Source organism: Mustela nivalis, assembly GCF_964662115.1.
Source record: "Mustela nivalis genome assembly, chromosome: 17".
Taxonomy (NCBI): domain Eukaryota; kingdom Metazoa; phylum Chordata; class Mammalia; order Carnivora; family Mustelidae; genus Mustela; species Mustela nivalis.
In genome coordinates, this window is record NC_139036.1 from 39236619 (window position 1) to 39257894 (window position 21276).

The 21276-nt window shown below is 53.7% G+C and overlaps 2 protein-coding genes and 1 long non-coding RNA gene across 12 annotated transcripts in view; 2 read left to right on the plus strand and 1 right to left on the minus strand.

Annotated features, from left to right (window-relative positions):
* The first annotated feature begins 243 nt into the window (after positions 1 to 243).
* Positions 244 to 5916, plus strand: PRR15L (proline rich 15 like). Of its 3 annotated transcripts, XM_082704863.1 has the most exons (3): positions 646 to 889; positions 3823 to 3862; positions 4727 to 5916. In XM_082704863.1, the coding sequence occupies exon 3, from the start codon at positions 4757 to 4759 to the stop codon at positions 5057 to 5059; it is 303 nt and encodes a 100-aa protein (XP_082560989.1). In that variant the 5' UTR covers positions 646 to 889; positions 3823 to 3862; positions 4727 to 4756; the 3' UTR covers positions 5060 to 5916. The 3 variants fall into 3 exon arrangements, with proteins under 3 accessions (XP_082560987.1, XP_082560989.1, XP_082560988.1); XM_082704861.1 differs by lacking the exons at positions 646 to 889; positions 3823 to 3862 and adding an exon at positions 244 to 399; XM_082704862.1 differs by lacking the exon at positions 3823 to 3862 and having other exon boundaries at positions 656 to 889.
* Positions 5917 to 7988: 2072 nt separating this feature from the next.
* Positions 7989 to 14871, minus strand: PNPO (pyridoxamine 5'-phosphate oxidase; the record flags this gene model as incomplete). Of its 4 annotated transcripts, none has more annotated exons than XM_082704819.1 (8): positions 7989 to 8885; positions 9974 to 10179; positions 10422 to 10492; positions 10793 to 10921; positions 11141 to 11194; positions 12014 to 12113; positions 13712 to 13836; positions 14707 to 14871. In XM_082704819.1, 7 exons carry the CDS (start codon positions 14869 to 14871, stop codon positions 10011 to 10013), a joined length of 813 nt encoding a protein of 270 aa, XP_082560945.1. In that variant the 3' UTR covers positions 7989 to 8885; positions 9974 to 10010. The 4 variants fall into 4 exon arrangements, with proteins under 4 accessions (XP_082560945.1, XP_082560946.1, XP_082560944.1 ...); XM_082704820.1 differs by having other exon boundaries at positions 7989 to 8905; XM_082704818.1 differs by having other exon boundaries at positions 7989 to 9556.
* A 199-nt stretch (positions 14872 to 15070) lies between these two features.
* Positions 15071 to 21276, plus strand: part of LOC309850651 — a 32438-nt gene continuing 26232 nt past the window's right edge. For 2 of the 5 annotated variants that reach the window (XR_014304373.1, XR_014304374.1), the window contains exons 1-2: positions 15087 to 15168; positions 15858 to 16104. This is a non-coding gene — a long non-coding RNA (uncharacterized lncRNA). Of the gene's footprint in view, positions 15169 to 15857; positions 16105 to 21276 lie in introns of all 5 variants that reach the window. The other 3 variants (XR_014304372.1, XR_014304375.1, XR_014304376.1) reach the window with 3 other exon arrangements.

Sequence of the window (21276 nt, forward strand, 5' to 3'; positions counted from 1 at the left end):
CTCGCCACCTCACAAATACAAATGCCCCCATGCCCCTCTGTCCATGTTGAGGGTGGTTGGGTCTGAAGATGCTGGTGAGGCAGGGGCAGTGGCCACCCCACCCCCCACCTTGAGAAGGGGCCCTTCAGGTCAGGAGGGAACCGCAGCCCCCCACCCTGTGCCCGCCAGAGGAGCATTGAGCTTTGGGGTGGAGCGGACAGCTTGGGAACCGGTCTGCCAACCAGTTTAACCAGGGACTGGTTTCGACTCGGGAGTTCAAAGGAGCTGGGGTGTACCCTGTCCTGTCCCGCCTGGCCAAAGGGAGCAGCGGCGCTTAACCCTTTCCAGGTTGTGCCTGGGGCAACATCCAGGCACTGTCCGTGCTGCAGAGGGTCTGAGCTTCTTGGAGGCATGAAAGGGGTGAGGGTGACCTTGGCTACGGTTGGGGGGTGGGGTGCAGCCAGGCCCATGAGAATGGGGAAACAGGAGAGAGGCTCCCTTGTTTCTCCTGCCCCAGACTTCCCTTGGGGTTTCCTTTTCCTGCCGAGGTGATCCCCGGAGGACCCTGGCTTCTGGGTGGGTGCAGGGGCACTGGGATTGGATTTCTGGGGTAATGAATATTCATCAGCCAGATCCGGCCTCTGCTTCTGTTTACTTAGCCGGGAGGGGCTGGGTTTCAGGTTCACCTTGACTCCTGGAGCCGCAGTGGGGCAGGTACCCGCCGCTGCACCTGTTTCTCTGGCACCTGCCGCACAGCTGCTCCCACCCAGATCTTCTCGCCGGAGCCTTTTCTGGCGTGGAACCCTGGAGGCTCCCCTACCTCTCCCAGCCTCCCGCCTGGGCAGCTGCCACACTCAGCTCCTTCTCTAAGGAAGGTTTCACCTCCAGCCCGGAGCAGTCAGGATTACAGGTACAGGCAGAGGGAGAGCGGGTGGGGAAACCAAGGCACAGAGCACAGTCAGGGCACCCAGTTCTGCCTCCGTGGCTGACAAGCCTAACTGGGAAGGAAAACCCAGGCAGGCTGGCTCCCATCTCTCCCTAGGTGGGCAGGCAGAAGTCAGACTCATCCCACTGGCTCTTGGAGTCATTCCAGGCCTCCAGCAGAGCTCTTTCTGGGAAAGTTTCAGTCCTGAGCTGTTCTCCGTTAACGCTTGCTAAGCAGGAACCTAGCCTCCAGCCTGGAGGGTGTTTCTGGCTATCTGGTGGGGATCTCCCTGTTCTTCTCCAGGGTACCCCAGTCTTATCCAGAATGGAGAAGTGCCATCAGGGCCCCTGTGGAGGGATATGGGGGGAGGGGTGTTTCTGGGTGTGGTCTTAAAGCCCTGAGTGCCTCCTCAACTCCCCTCCACCCCTCCACCTCCCACAGTCAATGGTTAACTCGTTCCAGCTCCGAAGGGGCCTGGGCCAGTCTGAGCAAGGTCCTTAGAGCAGTTCACAGAACTCAGTCAGGGCAGTGGGGCCTGTCCTGGGCTGGCCACATGCATACCAGAGGGCTGGCGGTCCTAGGGGAGAGGGGCAGTCTATCCCGCAGGCCGTCTGTGGGCTCTGAAGCCTTGCAAACGGCAGAAGTGTAGCTAGCACCCTCTGGGCTGATTCCTATCATCCCCTGGATTGCAGGGCCCCAGGGCAATGGCCCAGCCCTCAGCTTGGCCAGCCTGTGTGCAGGCTGAAGGCGGGGGGCCACCACATGTCACTAAATGCTGATCCGCTTGAGATCCCAAGTACACCTCCAGCCCCCAGCCCCCTCTGGCCTGTGAATCAGCACGGCCATGCCTCAGTAGCTGTATTGCTCTTTCTAACTTTCCATAGCTTTTGATATCACAGCACTTTTTTTTGTAAAGCAAATCAGATGTTATACTGCTTTGGGGTGGCTCACTCCTGAAAAGGATCTTATGGTTTGGTTATTTTGTAAAACAAAGAATGGTCCTCCAATTGATCTGTTCTGTTCAGACTTCCATTGTCAGTCCTGCTGAAAAGGGGCAGATACTTTCTTACCGGTGCTTGTCTGTCCTCTCGGGCAGAAGGGACCGCAAAAGGCATCTTAGACCAGAGTTCAAGGCCAAGAGATGCCTTTGTGCAGTGGTTGAAACCCCAGGGCAGGGTCTGAGGGCTATTCCGGTTTCTCCAAGGTTTATTGCTAAGTTCCCGGTGATCTGTCACTTGCTTCATTCCAACGAGAGAGAGTTAAGCCCCATGGGAGCCGACTGGCAGGAACTGCTAGAGTAGGTGTGTTTAAGCTGCAGGGGCAAAAGCGCTGCCCCCCAAGGGGGTGGGCAGTCAGATGTTACTGCCTGGCTTACCAGCAGGGTCCTCCACTCCCTGAGTTCCTCCCATCCAACCTCGGATGGGCGGTGGTGGGGTCATGGGCCCTGCCCCAGACCAGGCCAAGCAAGTGCCACCCCCCCCAACTCCTTCCAGAAACCCATTCTGGAACACCAAGTTCTGTGCAAGGTTGTGCTAAGCCCGGGTGAGGCAAGCTGCCAAAGCAAACCTCTCAGGCCATCCCCTTCATGTGCTCGCCTTCCCGGGGTGCCCTGGAAATGTTTACCTGGCCACTCTCACCCCTCCTTCACTTTCTAAGTGGGAGCTGCACGAGATCTCCCCTGGGCTTCTCCTGCTACTTGAACTCAGCCAGAGGGACAGAGCAATGTAGGATCTGCTTCCCAGATGAAGAGGCAGGAAGGAGTCCATCAGGCATGCACTCTGGGCATGGGGCTGAGTATATGGGAGGAAAGGGGACAATCGCAACAAGGGGCCCACGGAGGCAGGCATTCAACCCATTCCAAGCCTAGGTCAGCATCTTGTTTCCATTTTCCCCCAAATTTGATTTGCTCTCCCTCTTAAAAAAAAAAAAAAAAAAAGAAAAGAAAAGAAAAGAAAAAAACAAAAGAAAAACCACGCTTATTATGGAATATCTAGAAATCAGAAATAAACCGGGAGAAAATAGCCTCTATCCCTTCTCCATAAAGAAAACCACTGTTCATCATTTGTTATATTTCTTTCTGGTCTTCTCAGAAAATGTGGTTAAGACCATTGGTTTCTTGGGGCGCCTGGGTGGCTCAGTGGGTTAAGCCACTGCCTTCGGCTCAGGTCATGATCTCAGGGTCCTGGGATCGAGTCCCGCATCAGGCTCTCTGCTCCACAGGGAGCCTGCTTCCTCCTCTCTCTCTCTCTGCCTGCCTCTCTGCCTACTTGTAATCTCTCTCTGTCAAATAAAAAAATAAAATCTTAAAAAAAAAAAAAAAAAAAAGACCATTGGTTTCTTAAAGGAGGTGATCGATTCATCTGTGCTCGGCCCACCTGACCATCTAGCTTTCTGGAATATGGTGGCTACTGTTCCACCCCAGGACCCTTCTCTGCTGTATGCAGGTTCCTGAGAATCAGCCCACCACCCTCTCCAGGCCTAGAGATGCCTTGATTTCTCATCCCTCTGCCTGCCCTTCCGCTGCTTGGAACTCCTCCAATCTGCCGTCTCCTTCCTCCGTCTTAAACGCACCCCCTGGCAACCATGTCCAGGCAGCCGTGTCTCCCAAAACTCCCACTAGCTCAGACAGCAACTTTGTGGAAATGAGTAAAAGATGAGGCCACCTCCGTGTCAGGCCACTTCATGGCAGGGCACATGGCTTTTCAGTGGAGAAGCCTGGATGTCAGCCCCCAAGCCCCATCCCCGCTGGGTTCCTTGTGAAGAGTCGGCCTGTGATAAGTATATCTCACGGGCACTTGTGACCCCAAAAACCTCCCTCCAATTTTCAGCTCTCCTGCACACTCCTGTGCTCATGGAAGCTGGGTGGGGAAAGGAGTTGTCCCTCAGTGATTATTACCGTTACCTGTATTATTTTGCAGAGCACGCTGCAGAGGGCGGGGATTCACCTTAGAGCTAAAGGTTAGCGCTGGAAGGGACAGGTGAGGACCCTGAGGTCCAGAGAAGTACCTTGCTAGAGGTCACAAGGCTGGTGCAGTCCCAGGACTCCTCTCCCCAACCCCCAACCCTGCCCTGAGGCTCCTTCCACTTAGGAAAAAAAACCCACAAGGACTCCACTCCTGTTGGTCCCCACTGTGAAGTCCAAATTACTCTCCAAATCATAAATCCTATATATTTTGTAATGAATTCTAATCAGAATGCATGGGGTGTTTCTGTCCATCCAATGCCTGCCACCCATTCCCCAGACCCCTCTCTCTTCTGGTATCGTAGCGCTTATCTGAACCCTGGGTTTGTTGGGCTCCACCTTCAATCCTTTCAGGCCTGGACTCTTATTTTTTTTTTTTTAAGATTTTATTTATTTAGGGACACCTGGGTGGCTCAGTTGGTTAAGCAGCTGCCTTCGGCTCAGGTCATGATCCCAGCGTCCTGGGATCGAGTCCCACATCGGGCTCCTTGCTCCGCAGGGAGTCTGACTCTGCCTTCCACTCTGTCTGCCTGTGCTCGCTCTCGCTCGCTCTCTCTCTGACAAATAAATAAATAAAATCTTTAAAAAAAAAAAAAAGATTGTATTTATTTATTTGACAGACAAAGATCACAAGTAGGCAGAGAGGCAGGCAGAGAGAGAAGGAAGCAGGCTCTATCCCAGGACCCTGGGATCATGACCCGAGCCGAAGGCAGAGGCTTTAACCCACTGAGCCACCCAGGCTCCCCTCCCTCAGGCCTGGACTCTTAAAACAGCCCATGATTAGGAGCTAGAGACGGCTGCTCCAAGGCACCTCCCTTCTCCCCACTGACCCCTTTCACTGTCCCACCGTGTTCCTGCAGAAAGCCCCACCTTCGGCTCCGGGGACGGCCATGACCGAAGTCGGCTGGTGGAAGCTGACCTTCCTCCGGAAAAAGAAATCTGCTCCGAAGGTGCTGTATGAGATCCCCGACACCTATGCTCCAACGGAGGGCAGCGCCGAGCCCCCTCGGCCTGAGGGGGGGGACCCCAATGGCAACTATAACACCCGCCTGGAGAAGATCGTGGACAAGAATACAAAAGGCAAGCACGTCAAAGTCTCCAATTCCGGCCGCTTCAAGGAGAAGAAGAAAGTTCGGGCCACGTTGGCAGAAAACCCCAACCTCTTTGATGACAGGGATGGCAAAGGACAGTGAAGGAGGCCCAGGAGGACCCTAATACCTCCCTACTCCTGCCGTCAGCCGGACCTGCGACAGGAGCTGGCCACGCTGGCCTCCTTGGCCACAGCTGACTCCGTGGGGCCCTTGATGCCTGCTGGCAGGCAGGGTCTGGTTTTAGGTTTGTATTTATGTGCCCCAGCTTTCTGGAAGGTCTGGGTTCTCCCAAGGTCGTCCCACGTCCCCAGCACATACAAAGGCACTCCAGTCCAAGGATGAGAAGTCCTACACAGAAGGACAGCCCTCCTCAGAGCCGTGGCAGTGCCGGCAGGGAGGTGGGCATGGCGAGGGGCGGAGAGAGGGGGCGGACGGACTTCTCCTCCTCCAGTGGCACAGGGTCAAGGGTGAGTTTAGATTGCGGCTCCCTTTATTTTCTCTACCCACAGCTGTTCCCTGGACCAATTCTAAGCAGGACTTTTCTAGAAGCCACATGATGGGGTGGTTTCCTGGAGCTGGAGGAGGCGGAGACCCTGAATTTGAGCTTACCTCCTCCCACATGAGGGAAACTTCTGGAACTTTTCCCCTATGTGTGCAAGGAGAGGAGGACACTGGCACTCTGGGGGGGGGGGGGTTGCTGCAGAAGACCAGGTGAGGGCCCCACAGTTTTCTGCACACATCCTCAAAGGGACAGTGCACTGGCTCATGGGTCCAAATTCAGGGAGCGGCTAGGGAGGCTCTGATAGGACCTAAAAACCGCCAGCTCTCTTCTCCCCTCCTACTGGTATTTAAGAAGGACAAGCCACAGAGATGAGTCCTGGAGCCTTGAATTTTGTTTAAAAAAATAATTGTAGGTTTCTCTCTTTGTAATAAACAATGCTGCAAAAGCAGAGAACCTATTTATGCTTTTGTCTTACATTTCCTGAGGACTGTTTCTCATGCCTTTCCTCCCTGCATTTAAGTGAAGTGCTTAGCGTTCCTTTCAAGCATCAAGAAGGGTCTCCAGGGGACGCCTGGCTGGATCAGTCGACGGAGCACGTGACTCTTGGTCTGGGGGTTTTAAGTTCGAGCCTCATGTTGGGTCTATAGAATACTTAAAAATAAGATCTTTTTTAATTAAAAATAAAGGGGTCCTCAGTATGAAAATATAGCAAGGGTAGGGGCTAGTTTCAGCTAAGTGATCAACAGAGAGAACATCAGGGACTTCAAGAGAGTAGAGGAGACCTTTGGTGACTGACCCCACAGTTGCAGGGGTTTGGTTTAGGGTCAGGACTCAAATTCTCATTCCACCGTTTAGTTGCTGGGTGATTTGGGGAATACTTTTTAAAAAAATGCTCTCTAAACCTCAGGTTTCTCTCCTGTAATCATATCTTTTTTGGGGGAATGGTCAATATTAAATGCCCCCTAAGTAGTCCTATAGTAGGTGCTCAGTTAATATGGGTGTCCTCCTTCTTCCTTTATTAAGGAGCTCCACCATAGCCCACAGCTTCTGGTTAAGGAAGAGGAAAGAGTGTGCTCCCTGTGCTGTTAGATCCAGATCTTTCTCAGGCCCCAGGAGCTGGGAGCTAGAAAAAATTGGACACCTCTCTGGAGCTCTTGGTGGGAACAGGGAGAAACCAAGGTGGCCACTAAATAATGTGGTCATGCAGCTTCCAGGTCAGTTCCTTGCGGGCTGTCAGGCCACTCCACCCCAGGGAGTGTTGCTCAGGAAATTTATTACCAAAACAAACAGAACCATACAAGGGGGCCTTTGTTGGGTGGCCTCACCCAGGCAAGGGGGAACTGTGAGGATGAGTGACACCAGGAGCTGGAGGGAGGGAAGGTGGGCTGGTTCAGGTAAAATGCCGTTCCCCAGGCCTCTTTCCCTATCCCTCCCACTTCGTAGAACTTTTAGGATCCTTCCAATTACCCAGTCTGTGAAGTGTCCCATGGAGGACCCGACTTCCCCCTACTCTAGTCCTGTCCACTGTGAATAGCCAGTGTTTACAGAGTTTATAGTGGACCAGGCCCTGTGGCAAGTACTCCATGAGGTTCCTCGGTCAGTCCCCTCATCACCTGGAGACAGGTGCTGTCATTATCCCCATTTTCCAGCTGAGTTAGTTGAGGTGGAGAAGTGAAGGCACTTGCTTGCCATGGTGGAGGCGGGACTGAAGCCTGAGCTGGTGTGTGCCCATCACTGCGGCCCACAGCCCCCTCCACGCTTGATCTGCCTCTGCTCGGGGGGATGGGAAACAGACTCAGAGCAAAGAAAGGAGTCCAGTCACCTTCTGCAGAAGGGGAGGTAGGGTGGCAGAGGGTAATGGCCTGGGGCTTAGAATCCTGATTCTGGCACCAGTAGGGGAAAGCTAACCAGCCCAGAGGCTGAGTGTCCTCTGAGACACCAGATCACTTCTGCCCATCCTGATATTGCTTGAGGGAGGGGGGTTTGGGGATGAGCCTGGGCCCTGGGCCCCCTGGCCCGGCTTCTATCCAATACTGGCACCACATGGCCATTACCCCTGGTGCGTGAGATCCTGCTCCAGTCTCTGATGTCCGCAGGAACCTTCCATGGAAACCCCAGTTACCCCTAAGCTGGGGGGCAGGGGGTGGGTGTGTGCTAAAAGCCAAAGGGAAATCTGGCTGGCCAGGGAGGCAGAGGGAGGCAGCTGCAAACTTCCACAAGGCCAGAGGAGGAGGAACCGAGAGTACAAATATGGGCAGGAGCTGTGAGAGGCTATGGGTTATCGACCACAGTTTCACTGGGACACGACCCAACAGGGGGAAGGGGAAGGCAGGAGGGGCGGGCTCCAACTGGCCTGCACTGCCCCCAGAGGTCAGCCCTGGGCGGTGGGCTCCCCCTGCTGGCCATCCAACCACTATGGAGAGGTGGAGTTGAGGGGGGAGGGGGGCCCTTAAGCCCCCAACTCGCTCCTTCCTAGGCTGGTGGGGTATGCGAGCATGCGGCTGGGCCAGGTTGAACATTAATATCACACACGGCTGACGAAGTTTTATTACAGATTTGGCACAGTGATTGTCAAAGAACAGGAGGGGAACAGCTGAACCCAGGCTCAGAGAGCGGGTGGGGGATACAGAGCTCCTAGTAATGGGACAAGGCAGAGAAGGGCACCCCAGCACCATCTCCTTTGGTGGCCATAGGGTTAGCATCGTGCCTTCCCACACTCAGGCTTAAGAGGGGGATCAACCCCCAACAGGGGCCCCCTGGGAGGAGCCCATGAATGTCCGGCACTGAAGCAGCGCACACGCCCACACAGAGGAATGAAACAGTTTACAGAGCTGGTGAGTTCCATGCCAACGCGTAAAATAACAGTTCTCAGATTCTGGCTTAGTCACAGCAAACATTTACCCAGCCTGGCTCCCCTCCACAGCCTGGAGGCCATTCGTTCAAGTTGTCCTTGGTCACCAGACTTGTGCTCAAGAAGTGTGCAAACACAGTTCAGTGCAGGCCTCAATCCAGGCCTGATGAGGAATCCCATGGTGAGGGTAGGAGGTCATTTGTTTGTGGAGGTGGGGGACACTGCAACTGGTCACCGGCGGGGGGGGGGGGGCTTATTAAATGCAGGACAGGATTCATGGGTGGGCTGAGGGTGGGCTCCTAAGTGGTGGTGCTGCTGGTCCGTGGACCACACGGAGTAGCGAGGATCTCAACTCGGGGGGTCTCAACTTTTGGCTGCACAGAAGTCTCTGGGGAGCTTTTACGTTCCTGAAAGTTCAGACCTCGCTCAGACCAGTGAAACTATATGTGATGAACACTTCTGGGTAATTTCAGCAGGGATAGAAACCCGTGTCTAGGAGTCATCCCCCCCAGAGGAGGGGGGCAGTTGAAGGGGATCTGTGAGTACCGAAACATAGCTCTGTAACAATTCTATACCTGGAAAATGAAACAGACATCTGTGTATGTACACACACACACACACACACACGTATGTTGTTCTCAGAAACGAACATGGAAAGTAAAGCTTGACTGAAATCTGCCTGGCTCGTAGGTACAATCATGAAGCCCTTCTATAAAACTCCTGACTCCCTGGGATCGAATACGTCTAGAGACACTTGCTACCTAACTAGGTAGCCCACTCCCGATTACTGGATCATGGTTGTCTCAAGTCTCTCCCCCAACTGAGAGGAAACCCACATCCGTCCAACTCCCACCTCTGGGTCCTCTGGAGCTCCAGAGAATACATTTAATCTCTTTTCCATGTTGTTGTGCTTCAGATAAGGGGAAGCAGTTATCAGTAGGGAACAGGGCTATAAAAATATCCTATTAGTAAGTTAATGAAGTTTCTTTAAGTTGCAAGCAACAGAAATTGATTCTGGCTAGTTTAATCCAAAAACTTCCTTTTAAGAAAACAAAATGAAACGAAACAAACAAACAAACAAAGGGATAATGGCTGTTTTGAGGCAGGAGGGGTTAACACAGCCCACACGTGGGGAGGAGGGATCCAAGGGTCACTCAGGGAATGACAACAGAAGTGGCTGGAAACTGTTGCTTCTTGGCTGCCATTAAGGACTTGCTAAAATGCCTCTCACGCTCTGGGTCTCTCCCTGTCAAATTTCAAATTGTTGACAAAAAAAAAAAAAAAAAACAAAAAAAAAAAACCAGATTGGCTACACTGCCTTGGGTGCTTAGGCTGGAACCAGTCTGCTCCTGGCTGTATGACCCAGTCACACCCTAACAGGGCAGCAGGGACCCGCCCCAGGTCCCTGGAAAAGGGAACCACACCAGCTACTACCTCTAGAGGGAGCTATTCCAATAAATCATATTCAAGGTCAAGAAAATAATTATGGGATTTTTTTCTGCCACTGTTTATGCTCCACTAGACTACCTACCTACTTGGGAGCCAACTAAAGATACAGAATTTGGAGCTTGAACTCTGAAGAGTTTTAAATATAAGGAGTGGGGGAGGGAAATGGGTTGAGTCTAGAAGGTCACGCCCACCATCCCACACCCTCTCTTAGCACCCGGTGCCAGCTCCAGCAGGCGCCAGCAGACTTCGAATCAGGGTGCGAGCCTCTCATACAGCCAGTCTTCCTCCCCACGGTGGGTCATGGGCCCCAAAGGGGAGTCTCCTTTTGGCAGGCCCCGCCGGAAGAGGATCCGGTCATGCAGACGGTTGGTTTGGCCCTGCCAGAACTCCATCACTTGCGGGTACAGGATGTAGCCACCCCTTCAAGGAGAAGCAGTGGGTTTGGTGCTCTGTGCAATTTTCCAGCAGGACACCGCCCCCACCCCCGGTGTCCCCATCCCAGCCCATCCCAGGCCCCCTTGATGGAAGTTGGAAGGATGAATCTGATGATGTTTGGGTGGTGGGGAGGCGGGGAGTAGGTCTGTAATGCCACAGATAGAGCAGTTTTGAGTAAACATGAAGGTTCTGTGCCCCCGTCTGGACGCCCACCAGCTATCACTCACCAGTACTTTGGCTTTGGCACCTCTTGTGCTTGGTAGAGCTGCTCCAGTTCCTCATTCTTCTTTCTCAGATACTGTCCAGGGGAAGGAAACACAGGAAGGCCTGGACTGAGTCAGTAAATTCACTTACTAACCGTATACTAAGCACGTGCCGTGACCCAGGGGACGCAGGTGAGCAAGAGAGGCTGGCCTCTCTCCTCTTAGAGCATAGTCCAACCAGAGGGTCAGAAAGGAAGTCCATTTCCCCCACCCCCCAAGGAGACCACCCCTTCATTTTGCTGGAGAGGGCGGGCCCTGGCACTTGTAGTGGACAGCCGCTGGGGGATGAGCTAAGGCCCCTGCCACCCAGAGAACCAAGGAAGAACCCAACTCACCTCCCGATCGGGGATCACAGAACTCTGGTTACTGACCACAGCCCCGATTTGGCTGCTCTTAGGGCGGGAGTGGAAGTAGCACTCAGCCTCCTCTTCAGGCAGCTTCTTCACGGAGCCCTCCACACGCACCTGCTCAGGGACGGCCCTGGCTAGATGGCATTCTTCGCCATCTGCCCTCCCCACCAACACAGGTCCCCTTCCTCTCTTTCTTCCCTTCGCCACTGCCCCACCACTGCTGGCCCCAACTAGGCCAGCTCATTAAGAGAGACAGGAGGTCTGCCTGGCCTGGTGCCCTCCACTGGGCTCCTCCGTAGCGAGCCCTAGGTTGTCTCGGGAATGCTCACTCACCTGACGGTTGAGGGGCTCCCAGTAGAAGACAAGGGAAGCAAAGGGATTGGAGTCCTGGAAATGAAAGAGAACTCACAGTCGACCATCCGAACAGCAGGGAGAACACCTCCACCATGCAGAAAGGAGGCAGGAAGCCTGTAATGTGCAGACCCACGGGGCAGGCATTCACTGTCACATCTCATCTAAACCCTCAAAGGTAGGCCTACTTTTCCAGGGGTAGAGACAGACTCAGGTTAAGGAACCTGCCCAAGCTCACACAGGAAGTGCTAGAGCCGCACTGAGAACCTGAGCCAGATGGACTCCAGACTGAGGCTCTGCCATTTCTCTCATCCATAGATGTGCAAGTCCGCAGAAATGCATCTACGGCCACCACGGGCTTGGGGAGTCCTTTGGATTCATGAGTCGAATGCACACAAAGGATCAACTCTGGACTTGACACCAGGAGAGGCACAGAGGGGACACCAGGCGTACAATGAATGCAGCCTCTGCCCCCACAGAGCTTCCTGGGTGTTTCGTGGAGGAGACAAATCTCAATCACATAACCGAACAAAGGCACAGTTATCAACGGAAAACAAGGCAGCAAGTGAAGTTACAAGTTACCACGAGGGTGAACAGCTGATGTGGCATGGGGATCGAGGACTTTCCCAAGGAGGTTACACGGGAGCTGAGAGCCAAAGGGACAGGAGCTACTTAGGGAAGCAGATGACAGAGATGGGGTGGTCAGAGAGAGCACTCCTCCACAGCGGAGAGAAGGGGAAGTGCCAAGGCCCGCAAGCAGCATGGCGCCTGAGCACAGCCAGCAAGTGCAATGTGGCAGGGGTGGCACTGGAGGGTGATGAAGGAAGCCAGGGCTGGCCCCTGCGGGCCCCTCACCAGCTCTTTTCCCTTCCGACTCTCGAAGTTAGTGAAGAAGCGGAAGCCATCCTTGCCAAAGCCCTTCAGCAGCACCATGCGGGCAGAGGGTTTTCCGTCTCTGGGCAAAGACCAGAGTGTGTGGTCAGAGCCCATGTCGTTGTGCTTGCTACCACCCCTCTCCCCAGGTGCTCCCCTGCGCTCCCCATGCCTGTGCCCTCTTATTCTGCACTGTCAGGGGGTGCCAGCTACCCATGGCCATCCCACTCCCACCCTGAGGATCTGTCCTAGAGGTACGGGCAGGACATTGCTGCCTGGGACTTGTCATGGACTGAACTGTGTCTCCCTAAAATTCTATGCTGAAGCCCCCAAAGTGGGTCTATTTGGAGACAGAGCTTTTAGAGAGATAATTAAGATTAAATGACGTCATAAAGACTCTAATCCAATAGGCCTGGTGTCCAGAAAGATCTCTCTCTCTCTCTCTCCTTCTCCCTCCCTTCCTCCTTCCCATCCCCTGCATGTACCATGGAAAGGCCATGCGAGGACACAGCAAAAAGGTGGCCATCTACAAGCCAGAAAGAGAGGTCTCACAAGGAACCCATCCTGACAGCACCTTGATCTTGGACTTCTAGCTCCCAGAGCTGTGAGGAAATAAATCTCTGCTGGTTACACCTACCATTCAGTGGTATTTTAGTACCTAGCAGGTTAACAAGGCTCTTGGGGCGGTGACCAACACCAACACAACCAGCCAGGGCTTAGCAATCACAGAAAGGGCAGTTACATTAGACCTCTACTCAGACTCTGGGGAATATCCTGGGGCACAGTACCAGAGCCCTGACTTCAAGGCCTTACACTTTTTAAAGAAGATTTTATTTATTTGAGAGAGACAGAGAGTATGAGCTGGGGGGTTGGGGAGGAGCAGAGGGAAAGGGAGAAGCAGACTCCCCACTGAGCAGCAACCCTGGTGGCTCAATCCCAGAACCCTGAGATCATGACTCGAGCTGAAACCAAGAGTCAGATGCTTACCCCAATGAGCCACCCAGGCGCCCCAAGACCTTATACTTTAATGAGTGGGGACAAGAGTTGAATAACAGGCTAATGTAAGAGGTGTCTCAAGGTTATATGACTGATTGTCAAATACATAATACAACCAAGCACTACGCTAGATTTCAGGAGAGGTAGAGAGCTTTATGGAGAAGTTCCAGGAGATGCAGCTTTTAAAGGACAGATGGGAATTGGGTAAACGGGGAGATGGGAGACATGGGTGTTGGAGGTGAGAGCATCAGGGGCAGAGATGAATGAGGGACTACATTTTTTTTTTTTTTAAGATTTTATTTATTTGACTCCAAGAGAGAGATCACAAGTAGACAGAGAGAGAGGGGAAAACAGGCTCCTTGCTGAGCAGAGAGCCTGATGTGGGGCTCGATCCCAGAACCCTGAGACCACGGACCTGAGCCGAAGGCAGAGGCCTAACCCTCTGAGCCACCCAGGTGCCCGAGGGACTACATTTTTATTACTGAAATGGAATTAAGTAAAGTCTGATCTTTGGTTTACAGATAAGGACACAGAGGCCCAGGGAGGACAAGTAACTTGCCTGAGGTCACAGAGCATCTTAGTAACACAGCTATAACCATAAATTTGCATTCCACCAAGTTGAGAGCTTCCTAGTTTCTTACTTCACCTGTACCCACCCACAGACGGGCCCACGGCTATGCCCACCTGGTGCAGGTAGCCAGACACATGGCATTGGCTTCCCCTATGTCAGGACACTGAACGGCCTCCTCAAACCAGGCAGCAAACTGCTTCATGGGGTCCAGGGACGTCAGCTGAGTTTCCTCAAATGCCTGGGAAAGGAGAGTTTTATTTAATGAACACTTATAACGCTTACTGTGTATGTGGTACTGTTCCAGGCACTGTTCATAACAAAAAACAGTACCCAGGAAATAGGTTCTGCTAGCTCCATTTTACAGGTGAGGACAGAGGCATAAAAAACGTGGCGTGACTGGCCAGGTCCCACAGCAGTGATGGATGAATCAGAGTTTCATGTCAAGAGCGTCAAACCTATCACCTCGAGAGCATAAAAGAAAAAAGCCATATTCCTGGGCTCCACCCCCACAAATTCTCCGTAGGTCTGAGGTTCGGTGAAAAACTGCATGTTTAACAACTATTTCTGGAAATGCTCACACGCAACTAGATTTTAAAAACTGCAGCTCCGGGCCTCAATTCTAAAACAGTTGGTTTCTCCTCCAAGGAGGGAAAAGGAAAAGAACTTCTCCAAAAGGGAAGGAAAGGTACTGACTGACGGCAGTGAGATCTAGGCGCTCTCTCCTCCCCTCCGTCCGTGAGTCAGTACCCCTCCCCCATGTGTTACTTATCAAATATTTAGAAGCTGATTATCACTGTTCCAAGCACGTTGCAAATATCAAAGTCCACAACATCGCTGCGAGTTCGGTACTCACTTCCCAGGTGAGGAAACTGAGGCCCAGAGGGGTTGTTAGTGACGCACCGTGAGCGGCAGGATCCCACCCCGGGGCCTCTCCAGAGCTCGCGTTCTCACCCGCCGCAACCCGCAGCCTCTCTTCATCCTTGTTCCCCAGAGCCCCTTCCCCCACCCCGGTTGTCTTGGAACCCCCTTCTCCTACGGGGGTGACCCCAATCCCACCCCGTGGGGCTCCTCCCCCGCCCTGCGGGAGGTCTTGCCCCGGTGGTCGCACCTCTCGGTCCCCGCGGTAACTCTTGCGCATCGGGCCCAGGTCCATGCTGACACCGCCACCGTACAAGTGGTGGAGGTAGCGGGGCCACTCGGCAGGTCGCCCGAACGTCACGGTGACGCCTCGCAATCCGCACGTCATGAGGCCGCCAGCCACGTGACCCGCCATCGCCCAGCGTTGGGTTCCGTTGGATTCGGAACCAATTTCTCAGCCCGGGAGTTTACCCGGGGGACGGAAGAATTCCCCTGCTAACAGATCCTAAGTCCTTGGAGCCAATGGGAGCTCGGGGTCGGAGGAGGGAGACAGGCGCGGAGAGGCCATTGGTTGGAGTTTTCTGGGAGCGAGGCCAATTAGAGCGAGAATAGAGGACACCAGCGGCCAATGGGCGGCGCCTCCGGGGGCGGGAGCAGAGAGACAAGGAAATGCTGTCACCGCCGTTAACGCGCACGTGGAGGTTTGTTAAAGGTATAGGGACTGCAGTCGCCCAGGCGGGGGGCGGGGAATGAGTCGCTGGGGGCTTGAGGGGAGTGGTCAATGTTAAGTGGCTGGCCCCTAGCAGGTGCCTGGAGGAGAGCCTAGTGCAGGAAGTAGCCCCCTGGGGGGGGGGGGGGGAGAAGCCGGTGGGCTGGGAAAGGACAAATGGAAAACGGAATTAGGGGCCAGGCTCTGAGGCACGGTGATGGGGAGACATAGAAGGAGGGGCAGTCCGGTTGGGGGAAGAAATTGGGGCTGGAGAGTGGGAGAGGTTGAAGTGAGTTATGGATCACACAGGAATAGGGGCTGTGTATTTGCGTGAGGGCATGGGGGGGTCGTTCTGTGGAGTGGAGGGGGGGGGGGAGATGCAGCAGGGTCAGGAAGAGACTGCGGGGTGGGAAGAAAGCCTGCTGAGTGGAAAGGGGAAAAGGGAAATTTGAGATCAAGCCATCCCAGACCAGAGCCATCTTCCTTGTCCAGCTCTGAACTCCCTCTCTCTGCCTCATTTCTTTAACCCCGGGTCAGAGCATGTTGTTCCCTTTGCTCATGATTGCTTCTTTCCTGGTACAGCGGAGTTCACACTAGCCAGTGTTCTGGTAGATGGAAAGGTTGCCCCACCTCTCCTGGGCTTCTCTCATCTTAGCCGGGTTCCCCCCTTCTTCACGTTTTGTCCTTCCTAGGTAGTTGGAGTCTAGCTCCTAGGTAATGCCAGCCATAGCTGAGGGCCAGGGGAGCAGGTGGCTGTGCAGAGCCACTTCCAGCCTGTGGACAAAGGGCTGAGACACGGAAAATCTACCAGTGCCCATTCCGGCTTAGGCCTGGCTGGGGCAGCCTTGGGTCAAGTCCTCTCTGTAGTCCCGGTTTCTACCAACACCAGGAAGGGGAGCCGCAAGAACCATCTAGGCAGGCGCCCGGGGACTGTGTCAGGTAAGGGGAACGTCCTGCCCTTCCCAGGTCTTTGCATTACTAGGTGGTAAGCTTCATAAAGCCCTACATTAGATACCTATCATCTTTTATTATATTGATGTAGCTTGAGCCAAATGGAATCTGGAAGACCAATTTGCTACAATGAAATAATACATGTATCAAGACTTAATGATGTTGATCTGTGGATTCTCCACTGGTTGGAATTTTTTTTGCGGCATCGTTTTCCTCCGTCTACATGACTGAGAGGCTTGACTGGATTGACTTTGTCTTTCCACATGGGAGCACTGCTGTTCTTGGCTCCTCCCAAACCCCTGCACTTGGACCTGTGTAAGCGTGATTAGTGCCCTTCAATACAGATGATTTGTACATGGGGCCACACTCTTAGCACTCCTGGGCTATGCTACCCTGGACTCGGGAGACTAGGGCACCAGACTAAGATTATTTGAATAGTTTAAATCGCTTAAAAGCCAAGCGCTCAGTTAGGTATTTATTCATTCCATAGACGTTTGTTAAAGACTTTTTTTTTTAGGATTTTATTTATTTGTCAGAGAGAGAGAGCACAAGCAAGGGGAGCAGCAGGCAGAGGGAAAAGCAGGCTCCATGCTGAGCAGGGAGCCTGATGTGGGACTCGATCCCAGGATTCTGGGATCATGACCTGAGCTGAAGGCAGACACTTCAACCACCCAGGCATCCCTGTTAAAGACGATGATGACGACTACTACTACTACTACTACTTCTCCTCCTCCTCCTCCTTTTTTTTCTTCTTCTTTTACTGGGCACTGAGCTAGGTCTGAGAATACTAAGATTAAGAAGGCGCCATGCTTCCTGCCCACAAGGGGTTTGTAGTCTACAGGGGAAGCAGATCTGAAGGCTGGTGAGTGACAGGTACTTAAACAGATACTTCTGTGAGGAAAAGGGGAGCAGAGAGAAAAGGTGTCTCCAGGAGTCAGACAGGAAGCCTTCATAAAGGAAGGAGACATTTGATTTGTCTTATGGAGTAAGTGTTTGCCAGACGGACAATGGGACGGCCATGCCAGGAAGAGGGAACAGTGTGAATAAAGGCACGGTGTGTTGGAAATGTGGAACAAACAGCCGGGCTCTCCTAGAGCAAGATAATGAGGTGGGCAGCAGGCTCGACTAACAAGCAGGGCTGGTGATCCGACAGAGGGAAAGGGCCAGGCTTTTAGACAACAATTCTGGCTTTTAAAAAAAAAAATCTTTCTTGCTGTTGTCAAACCAGAGTATCTAATTTCTATTTTTTTAAGACCAGATGGACAGAAGAAGTACTAGATTCCAATAGCCTCTCCCATCCTCCGCGATTAGCAAGGAAGTTTGTCGTTTGTTGCCTTTCTAGATTTTTCCCTTCTGCCTTGAAAATAATAAGTAGGCTTGTGTTGTGCTTTTCCGCCTAGTGGGATTTGGTGTCTGGATCACAACGCAGCCCCACAGCTCGAAAGAGAGAGGGGACGGCCTTACTGCTACCGCTGAAACCCCAGTAGGGGTTTTGTCTGGGTGGGAGATATGAATGTTTTATTGTTCCTGCTTTTTCTTAAACACTTTGCCACCCTCCTCCCTCCCCCAACTTTGTAAAATTATTAATCTTTTCTTGAGAGAGTCTTAAGTATATAGAAAATGAGTGGTAATGCTTCATCTTACAGAAAAGTCACCCTGGTTTCTCAGTATGAAACAAAAGGGCTGTGTTGTGGGGTTGGGGACTGTGCCTCACCTGTCTTCTTCCCATGTTTTTGCCTTTATGTTCTTAAGTCACCTTTTTGTCTAATTGTTCGGGTGAATCCTGTATTTCACTTGGATCTTAGTGACTGTGTCCGGGGACCTGGCTCTGGTGACCGAGTGGCTGGGGGGTCAGGGAGGGAAAGACAGGGACACAGAGACATCGAGCAACACTGCAGAAGCTGGGAGCCGGGAGCCTGGTGCAGGAGTCTGGGATGGGGCCCCAGGCAAGGCTATCACTCATGGGGATAAGCTGAGGCGCCATGGGTTGGACTGTTTGTTGAAGTGGGGCATGTTGGAGGAGGAGGTTTGGGGGAAAGAGGAAGCCGATCAGACCTGCTGAGTGTGAGGGTTTATGGGACACGCCTGTTTGGTCATGTTTGATCATTGGGTCTGGAGCTTAGGGGAGAGGTCTAGGCTGATGAGACAGGGTTGGGCGTCGCGAGCTCCCGAGGTGGCACCCGAAGCCATGGGGGAGGATCAGAATGCCTGATAAGAGGGCCTGGGAGAACTAGGGAGGATGAGGGGCAGGGAGGGACGAGGCCCTGGAAGATGGCAGTGATGCCAGTGAAATGCAACCTTCCAGGGGGCCAACGGCAGGTCAGAGCGGTGTGCTGGGGGCCCGAGGCTCAGGCATTCTTGAGCCCAGCCTTGGGGTGCACTCAGGACACACAGAAGCGGGGTTCTTGGTGCTCTGCCAGCAGCCACCTCAGCCCCGAGTAGTATGTTTGTTGGGGGGCCCCAAAGGGAGCCGGGTCCTCGGAGGCTTTCAGGGGGATCTAGAGGAGGCAGACCCTTCCCTGAGTGGCCTGCTTGTGGTTGTGTGGTCAGCCCCTCTCACAACCCCTGGGTGTGCTCAGGGATCACTTCCCAGATGCATCCTTCCGTTCGTTTTCCGCCCCAGCCCTCATTAGAAGCGTCTTCCTGGGAGGGACCACATCCCTCACCGTCTCTGGCTCCTTCTCAAAATCCCTGCCAGGAAACGCTATTCTATAATGTTTATGCATAAACTGCCTTCGTTAAGCTTCTCTGTACCTGGGTGCCAGGCAAGGTGAGTAGGCCTTGGGGGCCTGGTGGGGGCTGAGCTGAGTGTTTCCGTGGGCTGGAGGGATGTAACGCTTTCCAAGGCTGAGTGAGGCATTAGGGCATCAGTCCAGTCCCAGCCCTGGCTGCGTGGGTAACTGGGGCCACAGGCGGAGGGAGGGGGGGCCTGATGGTAGGTTCCTAGGCAGGACCCACGGAATATGACCTGGCAGCTCCTTAGGCTTCCTTTGAGAAATCCTGGTCGGTCCTGGCTTTTGGCCTGACTCCTGGTCACTTCGCCTTTCCTCTCACCGGTGCCTGTGATGAGACGATGTTTGACTCCCCGGATTCAAGCCCTGATTCTCGGTCCTGACCCACCATTCTTTGCTTTCTTTTCAGCCAGCCCATCCTGTAGGCCATTTTCCCAGGCTCACGTCCCGCCCCTTCCTCTCTCTCTTCCCCTCTTCCACTAGGAAATCCAGCTGCCTGCCACCTTTCCCAGCAGGACTGCAGGCCCTCTCGTGACTTTATCCCAGCCCCAAAGACCTTGGTCAGGTCACAAGAGGTCTCCCAAGGCAGTGAATCACTGCGCGAGGGTCCCTGGAATCCCCCAGCCGCGTAGACCTCAGACACACTCCATCAACCACGGGCGCCTGCTGCGTCCAGGGACCTGAGGGGCTGCGTGTGGCTCCTTGTCAGACTTAAGTGTGGGGCCTCAAAGGGCTCTGGGAAGGTGATTGTAAAGACGGACTGAGGAGTTTGAAAGAAGCCTGAGCTCTCTTTGCTGCCTTAGTAGTTTGCTTGTTTTTTAAAGGTGTTTTGCCTGGAATGGCCTCCAGGAGGGAGGATCTGAGAAAGGAGGGACCTGGCCCCCTTTCCTTCCAGGCTTGAAATCCTAGTATCTGCAGTCAAAGAGCGACAGTGCTGGGACGCCTGGGTGACTTAGTCAGTTGAGCGGCTGCCTTTGGCTCAGGTCATGATGATCCCAGCGTGCTGGGATCGAGTCCCACACCGGGCTCCTTGCTTGGTGGGGAGCCTGCTTCTCCCTCTGCCTCTGCCTACCTGTTTTTTCTCTCTCTCTCTGACAAATAAATAAATAAAATCTTAAAAAAAAAAAAAAAGCCACAGGGCTGAGCATCACTGAGCAGACAAGAGGGAGTGGTGAGGGGTGGCCTTGGGGCAGATGACCCTGAAGAGGGAAGGGGGCAGAGGACGGTATTGGGCAGGATGGCCCCTACTCTTGAGCTGCTGGGGGTGGCCTGCTCCCAGATTTTCAACCAGGGTCTACCAGGTGTCCTGGGGACGCCTCTGGCCTGGGGTGAGCCAGGGCTGCATGATACCGTCAACAGCCCCCCATGCCCCCCAGCCCAGCAATTCTCCAGTAAACCAGGGCTGGATTAAGGCAGAGGAGGGCCCACTTGCCCCCAGTGTCCCTTCTTCGCCTGTGCCATCATCCACGCTGGGCAGAATGTGTTCTCCCACTCCCTGTCTGCCTCTGGCACCCCTGAGTATCTCACTGGAGAGGGGAAATCCCAAGTGCCAACAGGCATTTCTGCACGTTGAGGCCTGGCACCCTCATCACCCAAGGTTGCCCAGGAGTCGGGGGGGTTTCCGCACAGGAAGCATAAAAGCATGTGACTTGGAAAAAAGCACGCTCTTAGGAAAGGATCATTCTTTGTGCAGAAGAGCAAAGCTAAGGGGCCATTGGGCAAAAAGTGGGCAATGTGTTACTATTCCCCTTCCCTCCACCAAACCCATCTCAGAACACAGCAAGACACTTTTCCAGGAGGGAGAGACACTCCTCACGTCTCTCCCCTGCCTGTGCAGCAATGAGACAGAGGCCGGATGGAAGCTGGTTGTGGGGCCGCGGTGCCCGGGGAGAAGCACTGTTGGGCTGGGTCTCCCAAAGGGCTTGTGTGCAATGATCAGGGACAGAGAACCTGTGACCTGAGGTCATTACCTTTTTATTTCTATAGACATGAGGGTGGACTGGCTCTGAGGAAAAGCTCTTTGGTTGCCAAGGCAGATCGCCAGTGACAGAGGACAAGCAGGGAGGGAGCGGAGAGTGCAGCACCCAGCCCGGCAGGGCCCGGCACAGAGCCGCGACCCTCGACCCTCGCTGTATCCCTTTGAGGTGAAGAGGAGCTATTATTAGGAGAAAGCACACACTGTTCCGTGTGACTCACTTCTCCCTTTAGCCCAGATGCTCTTCTGGCCCTGCTGGGTTTAAACGCGTGCAGCGACATTCTTCTCAGAGCTCTGTGCACCACCACCACACCCCACCCCGCCCCGCCCAAGAGCCCCACCAATATCAGAGCTGTGGCACGTGTGCTGCCCTTTCTGGGTTGGAGGACGGAAGGAAAACACAATCCGTGGCTGGGGTCCTCTCCTGGGTAAAGCTGGGTGCCCAGCTCTCCA